At 41.5% G+C, this 14773-nt stretch overlaps 1 protein-coding gene across 3 annotated transcripts in view; it reads right to left on the bottom strand.

Annotated features, from left to right (window-relative positions):
* The window catches only part of nhsl1b (NHS-like 1b), a 91500-nt gene extending 78108 nt beyond the window's left edge, over positions 1 to 13392 (bottom strand). For all 3 annotated transcript variants that reach the window (XM_062410865.1, XM_062410866.1, XM_062410868.1), the window contains exon 1: positions 12701 to 13392. In XM_062410865.1, the coding sequence (XP_062266849.1) occupies positions 12701 to 13019 (319 nt within the window). In that variant the 5' untranslated portion in view covers positions 13020 to 13392. The remainder of the gene's footprint in view (positions 1 to 12700) is intronic.
* Positions 13393 to 14773: the final 1381 nt, after the last annotated feature.

The raw sequence follows: 14773 nt of genomic DNA, 5'->3' as shown, positions 1-14773 counted from the left end.
CCTCACTTGAATTGTACTTACAATCAAAGAGATGGGGGGGTGGGGGGTAAAATGAAAATAGAAACAACAAGGGAAGAGATAGCATTAAAGACAAAATGGGGAAATGGGCAAGAAGATAGCCGCATGCAGAACAAAGACCAGACTCATTCATAAATGTTTGATAAAAGAGAAAGATTGATGGATTTCTCTTTTCCTCCCAGCCCTAGGGGATCTGACATTTCTATCCAGACCACTCATCACGGCTTCTGTCTCCCAACAACAAAGACATACAGTCTCATCTCAGGCTTCCAGGGTCTCTGGGACTCAGGGGACCTCTGCTCCCACAAGGCCGAGAGCCCTTGCTGTGTTTATTGACCTGCCTCGCTACCCCTTCCTCTTCCTCTTCAGGGTCCTTCAGGCTTCTAGATCAAGTTTGTCCAACAGCGCCGGTAGGATGGGTCTGGGGTGAAGTGAGGTCCTGACAGATAGAGACGCAGCTGATGGGCTGATTAAATCTTGATTCCAGCAGACAGTAAGGGCACATTGTTGAAGTTGAAGACACTTCATTGAAAGGAGAAGGGGGTGACGGGCTTTTCTTTTATGTGGTGCTTCCTTGTTAGCTGGAATGGGCCTCATTGAGATTATTGGATCAAACGAATGAGGAATGTGTGCATGGGTGTGTGTCTGGGTGTGTGCGTGAGTGTGTGTGTAAGAGACAGGAGGAGTAAAGGAAGAAAGACAGACTAAAAGAGGTGAAAGGTGTTGATTAGAGATAATGATGTGTTTATTGTTCAGATCATTTGACACGTTTAAGTGACTATAAACTCACTAATGTGTCTGAGAGTCAAGAACAAAAGCACAAACCCTGGGCTGCATCTGACTGGGATTTTTAATTACTCATTATTTGTCCTTAATTATTATGTGATATTATGACGACGCCCTTACAAAGTATTAGGGCCACTTAGGGAAAATAAATATCTGATAGTCGTTATATTCTGATAATACTGTGAAAATAAGGTGGTAATTTTAGGCTACGTGTCACATTCAAGCAGGATATCAGAAGATCAGCTTGTCCCCTGTATGTGGCACTGGAAAGGAAAACAAGTGAGTAGTTACCAAAATGACACCATAGAAAACACAACTCCATGGAACTACAGTGAAAAGCTGTGCAACCTGAAACACACAAACCCAGAACACAAAACATCCATCGCTCTGAGGGGGGAACCAGATCCTTCGCAAACAGCCATGACTCCAACAGGGGTGAAACTGGCCTATGATGTTATAGGCCAGATGACGCCACTGGCACACAGACAATAACAGTTACTTGATACACTGGTATCACACTACGGGGATGTCTTCAGGACCATGATTTATGAATCCTTACAGTATGATAATCACTGACCTGAGCGACAAGACTCGTAGCCTTTATCTTCTGACAAATTACAACTTTCTAACTCTACATTCAAAAGGGGTTTGAATGTAGACCTGGATCCAGGTTCCCTTGAACTTTGAGTATTTTCTGTTGAACAAGGCTGAACCAATATACTATTATATATATATTAAAATCTATTCATCAAATGAAAACCCATCTTATTTAGATGGGTGAATAGTTCCCAGAAACTTAGTTGAGCCTAAGACACCTTTAGTGATAAAAACACCTGCGGGTTGGGAACACACCTAATCAAACAACAATAATGGTGATAGCCTTGTTCACTCAAACACACACATGCACGCTCAGTCGCGCGCACACACACAGACACACAGGTCTCCTTCCACACTTAGAGAGAGAGAGAGAGAAGGTCAAAACACAGCTGAATAAATACACCAGCTTGCAGAGCAGACAGAAGGGGTTGTGATTAAAAGGTCTGACCATTTAAATCCCAGCTCTTTCACTTCATCAACAACAGTGGCTGAAGTATCTTTGGGCAGGGCACCTTTGGACCAGAACAGTCCAATTATTCACGGGAATGTCTTAAAGTAAGTTTGTATTCATGTAAACGTCAGCGACTGAAGAAAAACTCAATCCAACAACAGCAGCAGATTAACATCAGTGAGGTCGTGTTATGGAGCAACAGCAACAATACTTGATGGAAGTGACTCATCGTATTTTACAAAACAAGCTCAAATGTGAAAATCCAAGCCAACAAAGCAAAGCTCCTTAATTACTAACATCCATAATCCCAGGTCCCCACACCCCTCTTATTTGTAAACCAACAGGTAAGACACATGTACAGACAAACGAACAGGTTGTTTCCCATCATGCACTGTGTGTTCAGCTTCACATCGTCCCGCAGCCATCATTGTGGGGACAGAAACAGGAATGGGCGTGCAGACTGCAGCAGGGTTTAAGGAGATTAACCATTCTGTAGCCGTATGAAATAATATTCTTCATAATCCCCATCACTGACTCTGAAAATCCCCTCTCACTGTGTGGCATCGGAGGGCCGCTTTAAGTGTGCTCTTTTGTTCTTTTTGAACACACACACACACACACACACACACACACACACACACACACACACACACACACACACACACACACACACACACACACACACACACACACACACACACACACACACACACACACACACACACACACACACACACACACACACACACACACACACACACACACACACACACACACACACACACACACACAAAACAGCTGGATGCTCAGAATACAGATGTGTGGGATTACAGCATGTGTGTCTGTCTGTCTGTGTGCACTATATTTGGTTATGAATACACTAACATGGCAGCATGTTGTGTTTCTGTGACATTACCTTGTGCACTACATTTTCTTTACTTTTTATTAATGTGTAGCTGTTGTGTGACCTCCACCAAGGACGTTGTATTTTACACAAATACAAACCACGATCTTCTTAAAACTTGACATAATGCTGTGGTGAAGGAAGGAATCATTAGCTTTTGAAACTGATTAAATTGGTCACAGAATAATTTTTTAGGTTTACTTTCTTTAACATTGCATGACAGGATGGGAGTGACAGTGACTTTTAGAAAACCTGGGTCATTCTGTCAAAAGTTAAGCGTCAAAAGTTTGGAAAGATTGTAAAGCATCAAAAACAGTCACTGTCTGTTATCATCAGTCATCCTGTTATTCTCTCGCTTACTGCTCATGTAGACTTACTACTGGTGAACCAGCCCATCAACCTCTTTTTCCTTGAGGCAACTTCCATGTTAAATAGAGTGCCTAACAACGATAACTGCTATTACCTCTGCCGCGCTGGGTTTTATGTCTTTATACATGTGCTTTCCTCATGGAGTAGAGGCAGCACTTGTTAGGGATTAACCAACAGGTGGTTTGGATCTTTCTACACTGAGTTCTGCTCTCACTCATAGAGGAGATAGAGGAGAGGAGAGAAAGCAGCTCGAGAGTGAGAAAGAAAACATGACACTGACACATCATATTGCTGTCATTAGTGAACACACACAGACACACACCTGTTTTTTCTCTTACATAACCCTTTTTTTCCTGTGGGTGGATCATTATGACAGCACATACCAGACCAAACATAAGCAGACATCTCGCAATACTACAAATGACACACACACACAAACACACAGGTATGAGTATTGTAAAAGGTATGTGAATATTGGTAATCTATATGACAGGAAATACTGATTCATGAAAGCTTTAAGGGGGCTCATCTTAATCGCACACATGCACATACACACACACACAAGGAGGTCTCTGTGGATGAGGTACACTGCTACAGAAGGAGATTCAGTAGTCAGCTGGGATTCCTGTGCGTAGAATGTCATATTTCACAGTAACTGAAACTTTCTCAGACACACACACAAACACTCACACACATACACGTACAAAATGACAAGATGGATGATGAACTAGGACTCTGCTTCAGGTGAGCCAAAAGCATCACAATATGACCTATTTTCTGCCCAATTAATTAAAGGAAAATAGGACAGTAAATAAATCAACTCTCAACCCTCTGTATGGGTTTGTGTGTGTGTGTGTGTGTGTGTGTGCACGCCCGTGCTGCACAGAAAAACATGTGGTGCATTTCTTCATATTGTGCTAAAGCGAGACAAGTTTCAAATTAACTAAACAAAAAATTTTACATCTGCGAATACAAACTCTTTTTTGCATTGTCACATCTTAACTTGAAAAACATTTTACTGAACTGAATCCACACCAACTAACCAACACAGAGAGAAAGCAAGACCGCGAGGGGAAGAGAGAGAGGAAGCACTCCACTAAAACAACACAGCAGAGAGAGGCCAAGAGAGAGAGAGGACAATCAGTCTTTTATTTTTAGTCCAAAGTCTTAAATTACTCTGCAGCAGATAGAAGCACAGACAAAGAGAGTCAGGCTGGCCTGATGATGAATGAGTGGGTTGTTGTGATTTAGCCGATGAAAAAAATTGGGATATTTATCGAGACAGTCCAAGTCATTCATCCTAAAGCCAAAGAAGCCAGGATGTGAGGATGCAGCTTTAACAATACTCAGTAGCCGTACTTCACAGAGAGAAATTAGAAATATGTAGCCGCTAGAAAATGAAAACAGATTTATGTTGGTGTCACGAGTTCTCTTTAGGTTAGAGGCAAAATAAGCCCAAATATGCCAAATACGCTGAGGTCACACTATACATATCTGGTGAAATATTACACAAATTAATTTAGTCGTACAGGCCACACAAAGTAAAAATTGAACATATTACATTGTTTATGGCATATATCATGAGACAAAAACCCAACAATTTGCTGTTTCTATACAACTGTGACTTCCCTGAACCGTTTCACCTCGGACGATCTAACAAAGTTGCTGTACAGCGTTCTGATGATTTGGAAAGTCACTTCGTCCAAACTTGGCATAGGATGTCAGAATTAACCAGAAGATCTTCCCTAAGATCTGAAAAAGCTTGATGGAATTCTACTAGAGTATTTGATGTTCACAGAATTCCTAGATCAAATATGTTTTCATGCTCTCAGTGGTGCATAGAAGATTTTTTTTCTGTCTGTTGAAAATGAGCAAGAATACAAATATCTCAACAATAAAAGATAGAAAAAAGTCAAATTAGAGGCTCAGGCCTGTGGCAACATTTACGATTTTCAGACAAAGCTAAACAACCAAAACCACATAGTGTAAACTATATGTGTGCATGTGTATTGTATTTGCCTAGGGAGGTTATGCAGGTCAACATGTTGACAATGGACCCTTTGGCCGTTGGAAGGACAACAGATTGTGCTGCCACTCTCTGACACAAACAGGAAATAAAGCTCTCAGGCACAAAAACATGTCGCCTGCACAAAAGATTTGACACATTCTGACTCTTTTTACCATTATTGTTAATTAAGGCTGATATTCTTCTGTGCTACCCGACCCTACTGTAAGAACATACTTTTACAAGCCATTATGGTTATTCCCCAAGTCTCCCTGGGGCAATAATAAACACAGCTCACCCCCAACATTGACACAATACACTGCATCACCCAACAACCCCAGCCCCCCTACTAACATTAACGTTGCTGACAGTTGATACATATGTCCTCCTGTCTCCCATCTGGGACTTTTCCATCATAGAACTAGGGAAATTGAGATCTGCATGAATCCCAACTAAATTAACCTACTTTTAATTTGCTACACAGTTTAGACAATTCATTTAAAAAAAATTTAACAGAGCAATTGCTAGACTGCTAATATTACAGGGATTGAAAATAATTAAATAAAACACTGTTGAATAAATAAAAGCCACAACATCCTGTCTGCATGCTGAAAACAAACCATCTATCCCCCTCTTTTTATTTCAAGTTGTTTATTCAGCTGAAGTTAAAGGAATTCCAATTGTCCAAAGTCACAAATCTTTACGGGGCTAAAAATATTCCTGAAAAGAGCCAAATGAACAGCTGCTTCTCAGAAATCATCTGCCAATCTGAAGATAGCTGAAACTCCACCCTCTTATCTCCCCATGACAAGTTTCAAAGAGCCAATATTCAGCTACCTCGCATATTCAACTCTAATTTGAAAACTCCACCTCATGTGGTCATTACTCTGCAGATCGGCACTGGCATTTTGATTTGTTGCTTGTTGGGAGGACACACCCTTTACATTTCTACAGGACGGACCATCGCTGTGTGCCATGATTAAGTGGCACAAGTGACAGATGTGGCAGGAAATCCTGTTTTGTTTTTTCCCCTGACGCGGTCACGGAGTCAGCGTATATGCAGGAGGGTGTGTTGGTGTGGGGAGTTTGTGTGTGTGTTTGTGTTTCCAGGCCTTGAGTGCAGATGGAGATAACAATAGACTTTGTGTTCCTGTAAGATGAGCTCCCACCTGCTGCACTATGTCACCATTTGATGTATGGATGTGTTTGCCTTGTGTCCGTCTCCCTCCCAACTGTACACATCACTTCAACACCTACAACTCCCAATGATGTTCATGGAATTTTTATAGTTAACATAAGTGTAGTTTGAACAGGTTCAGATACACTATGCCAATCCCACCACGGTGAACCACAATTTTAAGTATCACAGTAATTCCCGTGTACAGATTGATTTAAGAAGATTAAAGCGAAACATGATAAAAGAATTGCACAGACAGGAGGAAGCGTAAAAGTCCAGGAAGAAGTATAATAAAAAGAAATGTAAACAAAAAGATTAGAAGGCAGACAGGCAACGGGAAAGAAATTGAGAGCAAGCGGAACCCTTGTCTTTGTTGTGGTCACTGGGGCAGAGTGTGTGCTGACATCAAAGTGCAAAGGATGGACAGAGATGAGAGAGGAAAAGGTCTGCGAGCCATATGAAACAACAGGAGGAGAGAAAGAAAGAGTGCTACAAGAGAGGGTGTAAGACAGAGGGTAGAGAGGAAAAGCCATTCAAATACAGGAAGCAGGGAGGATAAGCTGTGGAAAAAAGGGAGAGTGACTGACGATGGAGAGTGATGAAACCTTGTGCCACATCTGTCCAGTGTCTCCAATGCAAACAAAAAACAAGGTGAGAATGTGTTGTCACATGTTCTATAAGAGCAGAGGTTAGGTTACTCTTTCTTGTGCGTCATTTTCAACAACAGGGTCGTGATAGTTTATATTTTCATATCCTATTTAATAGTAGATTTTGTCTACATAAGGTTATTGACAGTGTTGTGTGTGAATTACATTAGATTACAGTAGTTCACCCTCAGGGGTCTAATCTATCAAACTGATGACTAGCCTTTAGATTTTTCCATCGTAACAAAAAGATTCACGCCTGACTATATTTGGTGAATGTAACACCTGCATTCGATCTCTCCAAAAGCAAATGTGTTCATCTTTAATTTGACAAAAAGATGTGTGACCTTGAGGACACAGACTTGTCTCTTCCAGACAGATTCCTTTCCAGCTCTGTTGTCACCTCAGCTCTTGTTTATCGCTCAAGAGGATAACAGTCGGAGTGAACATCTGCCTATTGGTGATTATTTCACTCCAAAAACAGTTATGTGAATTTTAGGACCATGACCAAAGGTTGAACTCTTCAACTGCACTCCAAATGCATCTGTCCACAATATGGGCTGGGGGAGGAATAAACAGGCTGTAATCATACATACAAAATTTAAAATCTAAAAGCACAGAAATGCACTCTAAAAATGTGGCAAACTGGTAATTAGAATTTGTGTTAGTTAAGCTCTTAATCAGAGCATGATGTAAATGTGGACATTATGTTTTCTGTAGTAGTATAAAGTCTAAAAGATGAAAAAATAAGTGTGTTAAGCGGATGTATGTATATGTGAAGGTCTGCGTCAATGCATAGGAAGCGAAAGAGGTGTCTGAATGTCTGAAACCATCAACAGCAAATCAGTCTCTGACAGATTTAGTTTTGCCGAGTGGACGACCGCTCTGAGTCAAAGCAGCTGGAGGAGAAACTTCTCATCTGATGATCAACAAGTATCTTAAAACTGTCAGGCTGCTGATAGAAATGAATGTGTACATATAAACACACACACACACAGTACAATTACACAAGAGTGCTTTAAGTAAAAAACACAAATTCATCACTATAATGTCTTCCTTCATTCACTCCCTTTGTGCAATCGCCAGGGCTGCATCTACATCCTGGGCGGTCTGCACAGAGGCGAGAGTGGGCTGCTGTATGAATGCGCACAAACAAACACACACACACACATACACACACACACAAATACACAGCCCCTTTTCCCACTCTTTACTCCCGACTTTCTCTCCTTCAGTCCAAACCCTTCTCTTTTGTCACTCATGGGACCAGGTCGACCTCTAAAACCAGGCCAGGCTCCCTTGGTTGGAACGAGCCCTGTGGGAACTGACTTGGAGAATCTGGCTGCGTGATGACTGCTCTCCATTGATAAATGGTGGGGACCACTGCCGGCATGAGTGAATAGTGTGTCGGAGGAACTGAGGAAGGATTAAAGAAGGGTTTGCATGCGTTTCTGCAACTGTGTGTTTTTGTGGAAAACATTGAATGAAGGCAGTTAAAATACCATAAACAGAAATAAGTCAATCCAGGGGCGGGATTTGCATGTTCTCCAAATGTTTGTGTTGATTTTCAAAAGGCATCGGGAGTAAGTTACTTTTCTGAATCGAAATCAACCATAGGTGTAAATGTTGGATTTATGTCTGTACTGATCTTTGTATGTTGGTCCTGGGATACACTAATGACCTGTCGTGGGTGCACACTGTCTCTCCACCGATGACAGCCCAATGGGATGGCCCCACCATGACCCTCCATAGATAATGCCTTGATAATGGGTGGATGGAGGTCTATCCAGACAGGACAACACACTGTTATTTTTGTCATGAGATTAGGAACACAATTTGGATCTAACTCAAGCGGTGTAGTTTCACCGTTATCACCATTACTGATTGGTGATTCTTACGCACTACCACTCATGACCAGTGTGCAGCTGTACCAGCCTGACCCACAAATGTCCAGAACAGATAAATCAAGTGTGTATGTGCTCAGACACACACACACACACACACACACACACACACACACACAGGTCCTTGAGATGTATACAGCAACATGCTCTAACCATGACGGCAAGATGAAAACGAAAGATCAACACTACAGGCCAAAAACTAACATCTATAAATATCACAAGGATAAGGGAAGGAATGCACAGCCACTTGTCCTGTGTGTCTGTGAGAGAAAGATGGATTGTGGACGTTGGCGGGTCAGCTGGATAAATGTGTCCGCTGAAGATTGTTCTGTGTGTGAGGGGGTCTATTTCAAAGCCCCACCTGCAGGAGGTAGCTTAGTGGCCATCATGATATCTGACAGGGACGCCCTTAGACTCCTCCTAACTCCAATTAACCTTCACTTGTTCGACCTACTTTCGATATTAAAATAGAAAACTCCCTATTCAACCCAGTGTTATATTTAGCAAAAGGGGGCTCTGTGATTAAGATATAGTTAAAGGCAAATTTCACCTAAAAGCCGAGGTTTAGCTTGAAAAAGCCAAAGATGTCTAGAGCAGGAAGTAGTACAAGGACTGTTCTGAAAAATCAATACATGAAACCGTTTTTCAAGATAGAAACTGATATTCCAAAGGCACAACTACTCAAATGTGATCATCCTCTGTTCTGCTGTAAAAAAGAAGATAGTTACCTAAATTGATTTGGTTTCTCTGCAGTTGATTGGAAAACATTAGCTCAGAACATGATCTGCAGATTTATCAATTCAATAGACCATCATGGTTAGTTACAGCCCAAAACAAGCCTTTAATTCCCCAAGGAGCCTACATCTATGAGTCATGTGAATGCTGTACACATGGACACAACATTAGAGTCATCCAGGGTTTATCTGAGAGCAATTTATCTTTGGGAGTTACATACTGGGTCAGTTAAGTCAGTTTTTAACACAATGAATTTGGTTTATTTAGAAAGTGTCCCTGTACATGTTACCCTTTTAGCTGCTCAAAAAACCTCCAGAGTCTACTTCTCATATCACAAACAACATGATGCAGTTGTCATGGATTGCACTTGGGGACTATACACACTGTCTCTTCTTGAAATTACTTCCTGTGCCTGAATAAATTGATCCCAGTGCATTTAATGTCCTTAGTGCATCAAGTTGCCACAGCAGCGATCCATCCGCTCGCCGTAGCTGAAAGACCTTCCTGGCCTAAAACAGTTACCCATGCAAGCCAGACTAGACAAGACTTTGTTTAAACTCTTGACTCTGTAGTGTCAGGTGTTCCCCTCTGAGGGCGGAAGAAACAACCTCTGGCCTTTGGCTTTTGTGACCTGCACTGGCATGTGACAGTCAAAATACAAATAAAGAAGAAATCCCATGGCATTTGACGATCACTTTTGAGTGCATAGGTAGAAACAGCAAGGCGATACCATGCACTACACACACACACACATGCACTATGCCCTTCCTTGAAAGTCAGTCCCCCAGCATATAGGGGCCCCTCTTGTTGCCCCTAACCAGTAATATGATCCATCTCTGAGCTGCGGTTAGAGGAAGGAATCCTGACCCACAGTAGTTGAAGACAACAGAGTGACCAGTCAAAGTTAAATATTTAGCCGATATAATTAGGCAATATATTCTTCCGGTCTGGCTTATCACCACCATCCTAAAGACAATGTCTCATGATGTTGTATTAAGGATATACTGGTAAACAGACTGCAAGAGTTTTCATGAAGTTTTGTGTACAACCCAAACTCTCATTCAAATATCCATTCAAAACAAATACACCAGCTGTTCATATTCAAATACACCCCTCCCTCCCTGTATGAATGCTGATGCTGATTCCAATGAATTTCCTTAATGACAGGAGTTTGTTTGTGTGGATAAGGAACTAACATGTGTTGCAATGAATCTAAACTCAGTGTTCCTTTACACACAGTTCCGGCCTTAGGGCTATGAGGTAGCCGGCAACTTTAGATCTGTATAGACGTAACACACTGCATTCCAGTTTACTCTCTCACACCTTGTCCTGATCTGCAGTGACTAAGTTGATGAATGTCTTAACCTTTATTTAAATAAAGAACTCCCAAGCCTTGCCCAGGTGTGAATCTGAACTTCAACAGATAAATGTATAAATGTTGAGTCATGCCATGCAACAACACAGGGGATTAGTTCAATGTCTGGTAGCTGTCTTGTAGCAGAGAACGCCCCCTGAACACAGAACGATGGACTTATCCGTGTGTGTATCTTCAACTCATTGCTCATCATACATCACATTCGCTTGTGTCTGGGTTCTGTCGGGTCGACTTATCTTTACCCTGCAGCAAGTTATGAATCTGTGCTGTGAATCTGGTATGGCTAATCTTGCGGGGACCTAAATCTGTTTACATCGTTAAATTATGGGGACATGTCTTTCTTGTGGAGACACATAAATTGTTAATTTTAAGGCGATGACATGTTTGAGGTTAAGTCTCCAGGAAACCAATATGTTTCACAGGAGACTTGACTGTGTGTGTGTGTGTGTGTGTGTGTGTGTGTGTGTGTGTGTGTGTGTGTGTGTGTGTGTTAGAGAGTGAGTCAGAGTCAGGCACAAGACAGAGTGAATAGATGGGAAGGACAGTAAAAGAGGAAACAAAAGGCACATTAGTCAGAACTTAAATCTGAATCTCTCCCTCATACTCAGAGGAATTTGGCCTCATCTTCTGAAACCTACTTTGCATCCATTATCTGCAGTGTCTTTGAAACTTACCACGTCACAGCCCATTAAAAAGGAAGCAGTGGTATAGTAGTAGTCGCAGATAGAAGAGAGTCTACTATAGCAAAGCAGACAACCGGTCTGTCTTTAAAAATGTATGCATAGCATGAGTCAAAGTCTGAGTTAATATGTAAGCCCTGTGTGGGAGACCTCAGGAGATAGCTTGACATGGGTAAGCCCAACTAATCCCAAAACAACAGAAGTCAAAAGGAACATTGATTTTCCATTTATCTTTGCGTTGACAAACTTTGTTTACATACGTAAAGCAGCAGGAAGAATGGGGGGGGGGGTAAGAAGATGTGGTGCTGCTCCTGTGATCTCTGCGAGGACCTGAGTACAGATGGTCTGGCCTTTGAGGGTAGATCAATCTCTTCTGACAGGTCTCAACACCCTTATTAACATAAACAAAGCCATGTGGTCCAGAGACAACGGTCACTCCTCCATGGGGCTTTGTGACGGTCGCCTTGGACTTGACCAGCATCCATTCACACCAGTGACAACATTATAACATCATATGGATGCACAGATATTTCTTCTTTTGAAGTATTCTGTAGGGAGTCTGTTAATCAGCACGTCATTAGAAAGAGTGTCATGTATATAAGTATATATGTACATGTCCGCCTTTAATATGCTGATGTTATGTATGTGGGTCTATATTTGAGGTTTAAAGTGACTCCTCCCTATAAACCATTGGTTTATTGTATATACTGTATATGTACACCTGTAATATGCTTATATATGTGGGTCTTTATTTGTGGTTTATAGTAACTCATCCCTAGGAACCATTACTTTCTTGTATATACTGTTTATGTACATATACACCTGTTATAGGCCTATGACAAGATGTGGGTCTCTATTTGTGGTGTATAGTGACTTCTCGCTATAAACTATTGGTTTCTTGTATATGTACATCATACATGTCCACCTGTAATATGCTTTATCCATGTATATGGGTCTCTACTGGAGGTTTATAGTGACTCCTCACTATGAAAGTAATGCTCACACTCCATCTCACACTGCCGATCACAAACAAGTGGGCCACACTGCAAACTTACGGATTTTGACTTTCTTGGGATCCCACTTGAGCACTTCGTCTTGCAGAATCTGCAGGCGCCCCTGGATCCTGCAGGATCTCCTGAACGCCATGCCCGCCTCCACCTCGATGCCCAGGAAGATGTCGCTGGCATGACGAGAGAGGTCTGAAAGTTGGTGGATGATGTTGGTGAAAGTGTGACAGCAGACATCATCCAGGGACGTGAACAGAACGGGTCCCCGCAGCTTGCGTCTCCCGGCTTCCTCGCCCCGGATCCAGACATCCCTCGTAGATAAGCGACTCACGCGCCGCGGCTCAACGATCCTCTGAGTAAAAGGCATGTTTTATTTCATAGCAATAACTTCAGCGAGACCGAGAAGCGTTCACGCGAAACACCGCAGCCTTAAAACCCACGCAACTCGCACTGTCGTCCCGTGGATCGTGATGTAAGTGGGGCAGTATAATCCTCCAGTCCCGCCATATTCTCGGGAGTTCAAAGCGTGGGGACTTTGTGCTGCGGCCGGTCACTGAGACGTTGCTTCCCCGAGTCTTTTCAAATTCAAGCAGCCGGAGCAGAGAGGAAAACAAGGGAAAGTGCGATTGAAGACCCGGAAAATACTACAGACCACCTGTAGCTACTGGAACCGGAGTCAGATCCTGAGGAGAGTTACCTGCCTCCGCTCTGAAGGCAAGGAGCGGACTGATACAAAACCTGGACCGGATCGTTCACAAAGAACTGGGACACTGCCAACACGCTGCAGAAGAATAAATGTGTTAAAGCTAAAAAAAACAAATGACTATTCTGTTCCTTCTCTGTGAACTACGACAAAGTGTTAGTGAGATTTAGAGAATGATGTCGTAAAATTATGAGAATTAAGTTAATGAGAAAAAAGTGATAACATTACAGAAAGTTGTGATAAAACGATAAAAGAAATTAATTTTTCGGAAAAAATACTTTATCACTGTCAAATTAGCGTTACTTTGATATATTATGACTTTTTTCTCATAAAATTGCGACTTCATTCTTGCAAAATCATGACTCCTTTTCTCCTAATTTTTCAGCTAGCGTGTACAGTTAAGTAACATTAGGCTAGCTTCTACAGCCAAAGAGTGTGTCGACATTGTTTCCCTTATCATACTTTAGTGATGACTCTTATATAGTTTATAGTCTAATATAACAATAATACAAATATTTATATAGCACTTTTCAAAGCAAAGTCATAAAAGTGCTATGTACAAATGTGTTTTAAGGAGTGTTTAAAAAACGGGGGACCCTCCTCAACACCTAGCTTAAAAACGTTAGCATAGCATTAGGATACTCTTTGCTGTCTTGATTGGCACTTGTTCACAGTAACACACACTGGCCCTTTTCTTTCCAGGTGTTTGTTCATACCTTGTCAAATATCCCAGTAACAACACGTTCTCTGGACTCCAGTATCAGATTTATCTCCTCCAGGGCCTATGTCCAGTTCACCAGCTCTGCTGCTCTTTAACTCCCACAGAGCAAAGTCTCATCACCCGCAACATCTAAACACACAGGCCCTAAGTTCAGTGGAGTCCCTGGAAAGTGTGGAACACAGTATCCTGTTGGGAAAAAGGTGTCTGTGATGTTTATTGTGCCCCCTGGTGTCTGGATGTAATCACAGTCAAGTGAAATGTCACACTGAGGCCAGTGTTTCCTGTGTTTGTGTTCTCACCCCTGAAAGAATTGGATTCTCCAAATTACTCTTTAGCTTGTGTGAATTCTGTGTGGGGGAAAAAGATTAAAAAAAATGTGTATGAAGCTGATGTAGAAGGCCAAACGTTCGAAAGTGATTTGAAACTTAAAATATATGTTTTGTAAGTTGGAAAAACACCTGAAAGTGAAAAATATTTGAAAGTGATTAAATACCATCTGTAAGTGAAAAAAGATCATAAAGCTAGGAAAGATGTGATTTGTAACGGGAAAATATGAGATCTAAATCTTAAACAAATTCTACAAATGTAAAAATAAGACCTCATATATAAATATTCGTAAGAGTGAAAAATGAAAACCTTTAATTCAAAATAATTCTGGTATTGAATGAAAATTATACTAATTTGAAAATACTTTTGC

The sequence above is a fragment of the Platichthys flesus genome, chromosome 18, assembly GCF_949316205.1.
Source record: "Platichthys flesus chromosome 18, fPlaFle2.1, whole genome shotgun sequence".
Lineage (NCBI taxonomy): Eukaryota > Metazoa > Chordata > Actinopteri > Pleuronectiformes > Pleuronectidae > Platichthys > Platichthys flesus.
Note: the sequence above shows the minus strand (reverse complement) of the source record. Positions and strands in the feature narration are given on the sequence as shown.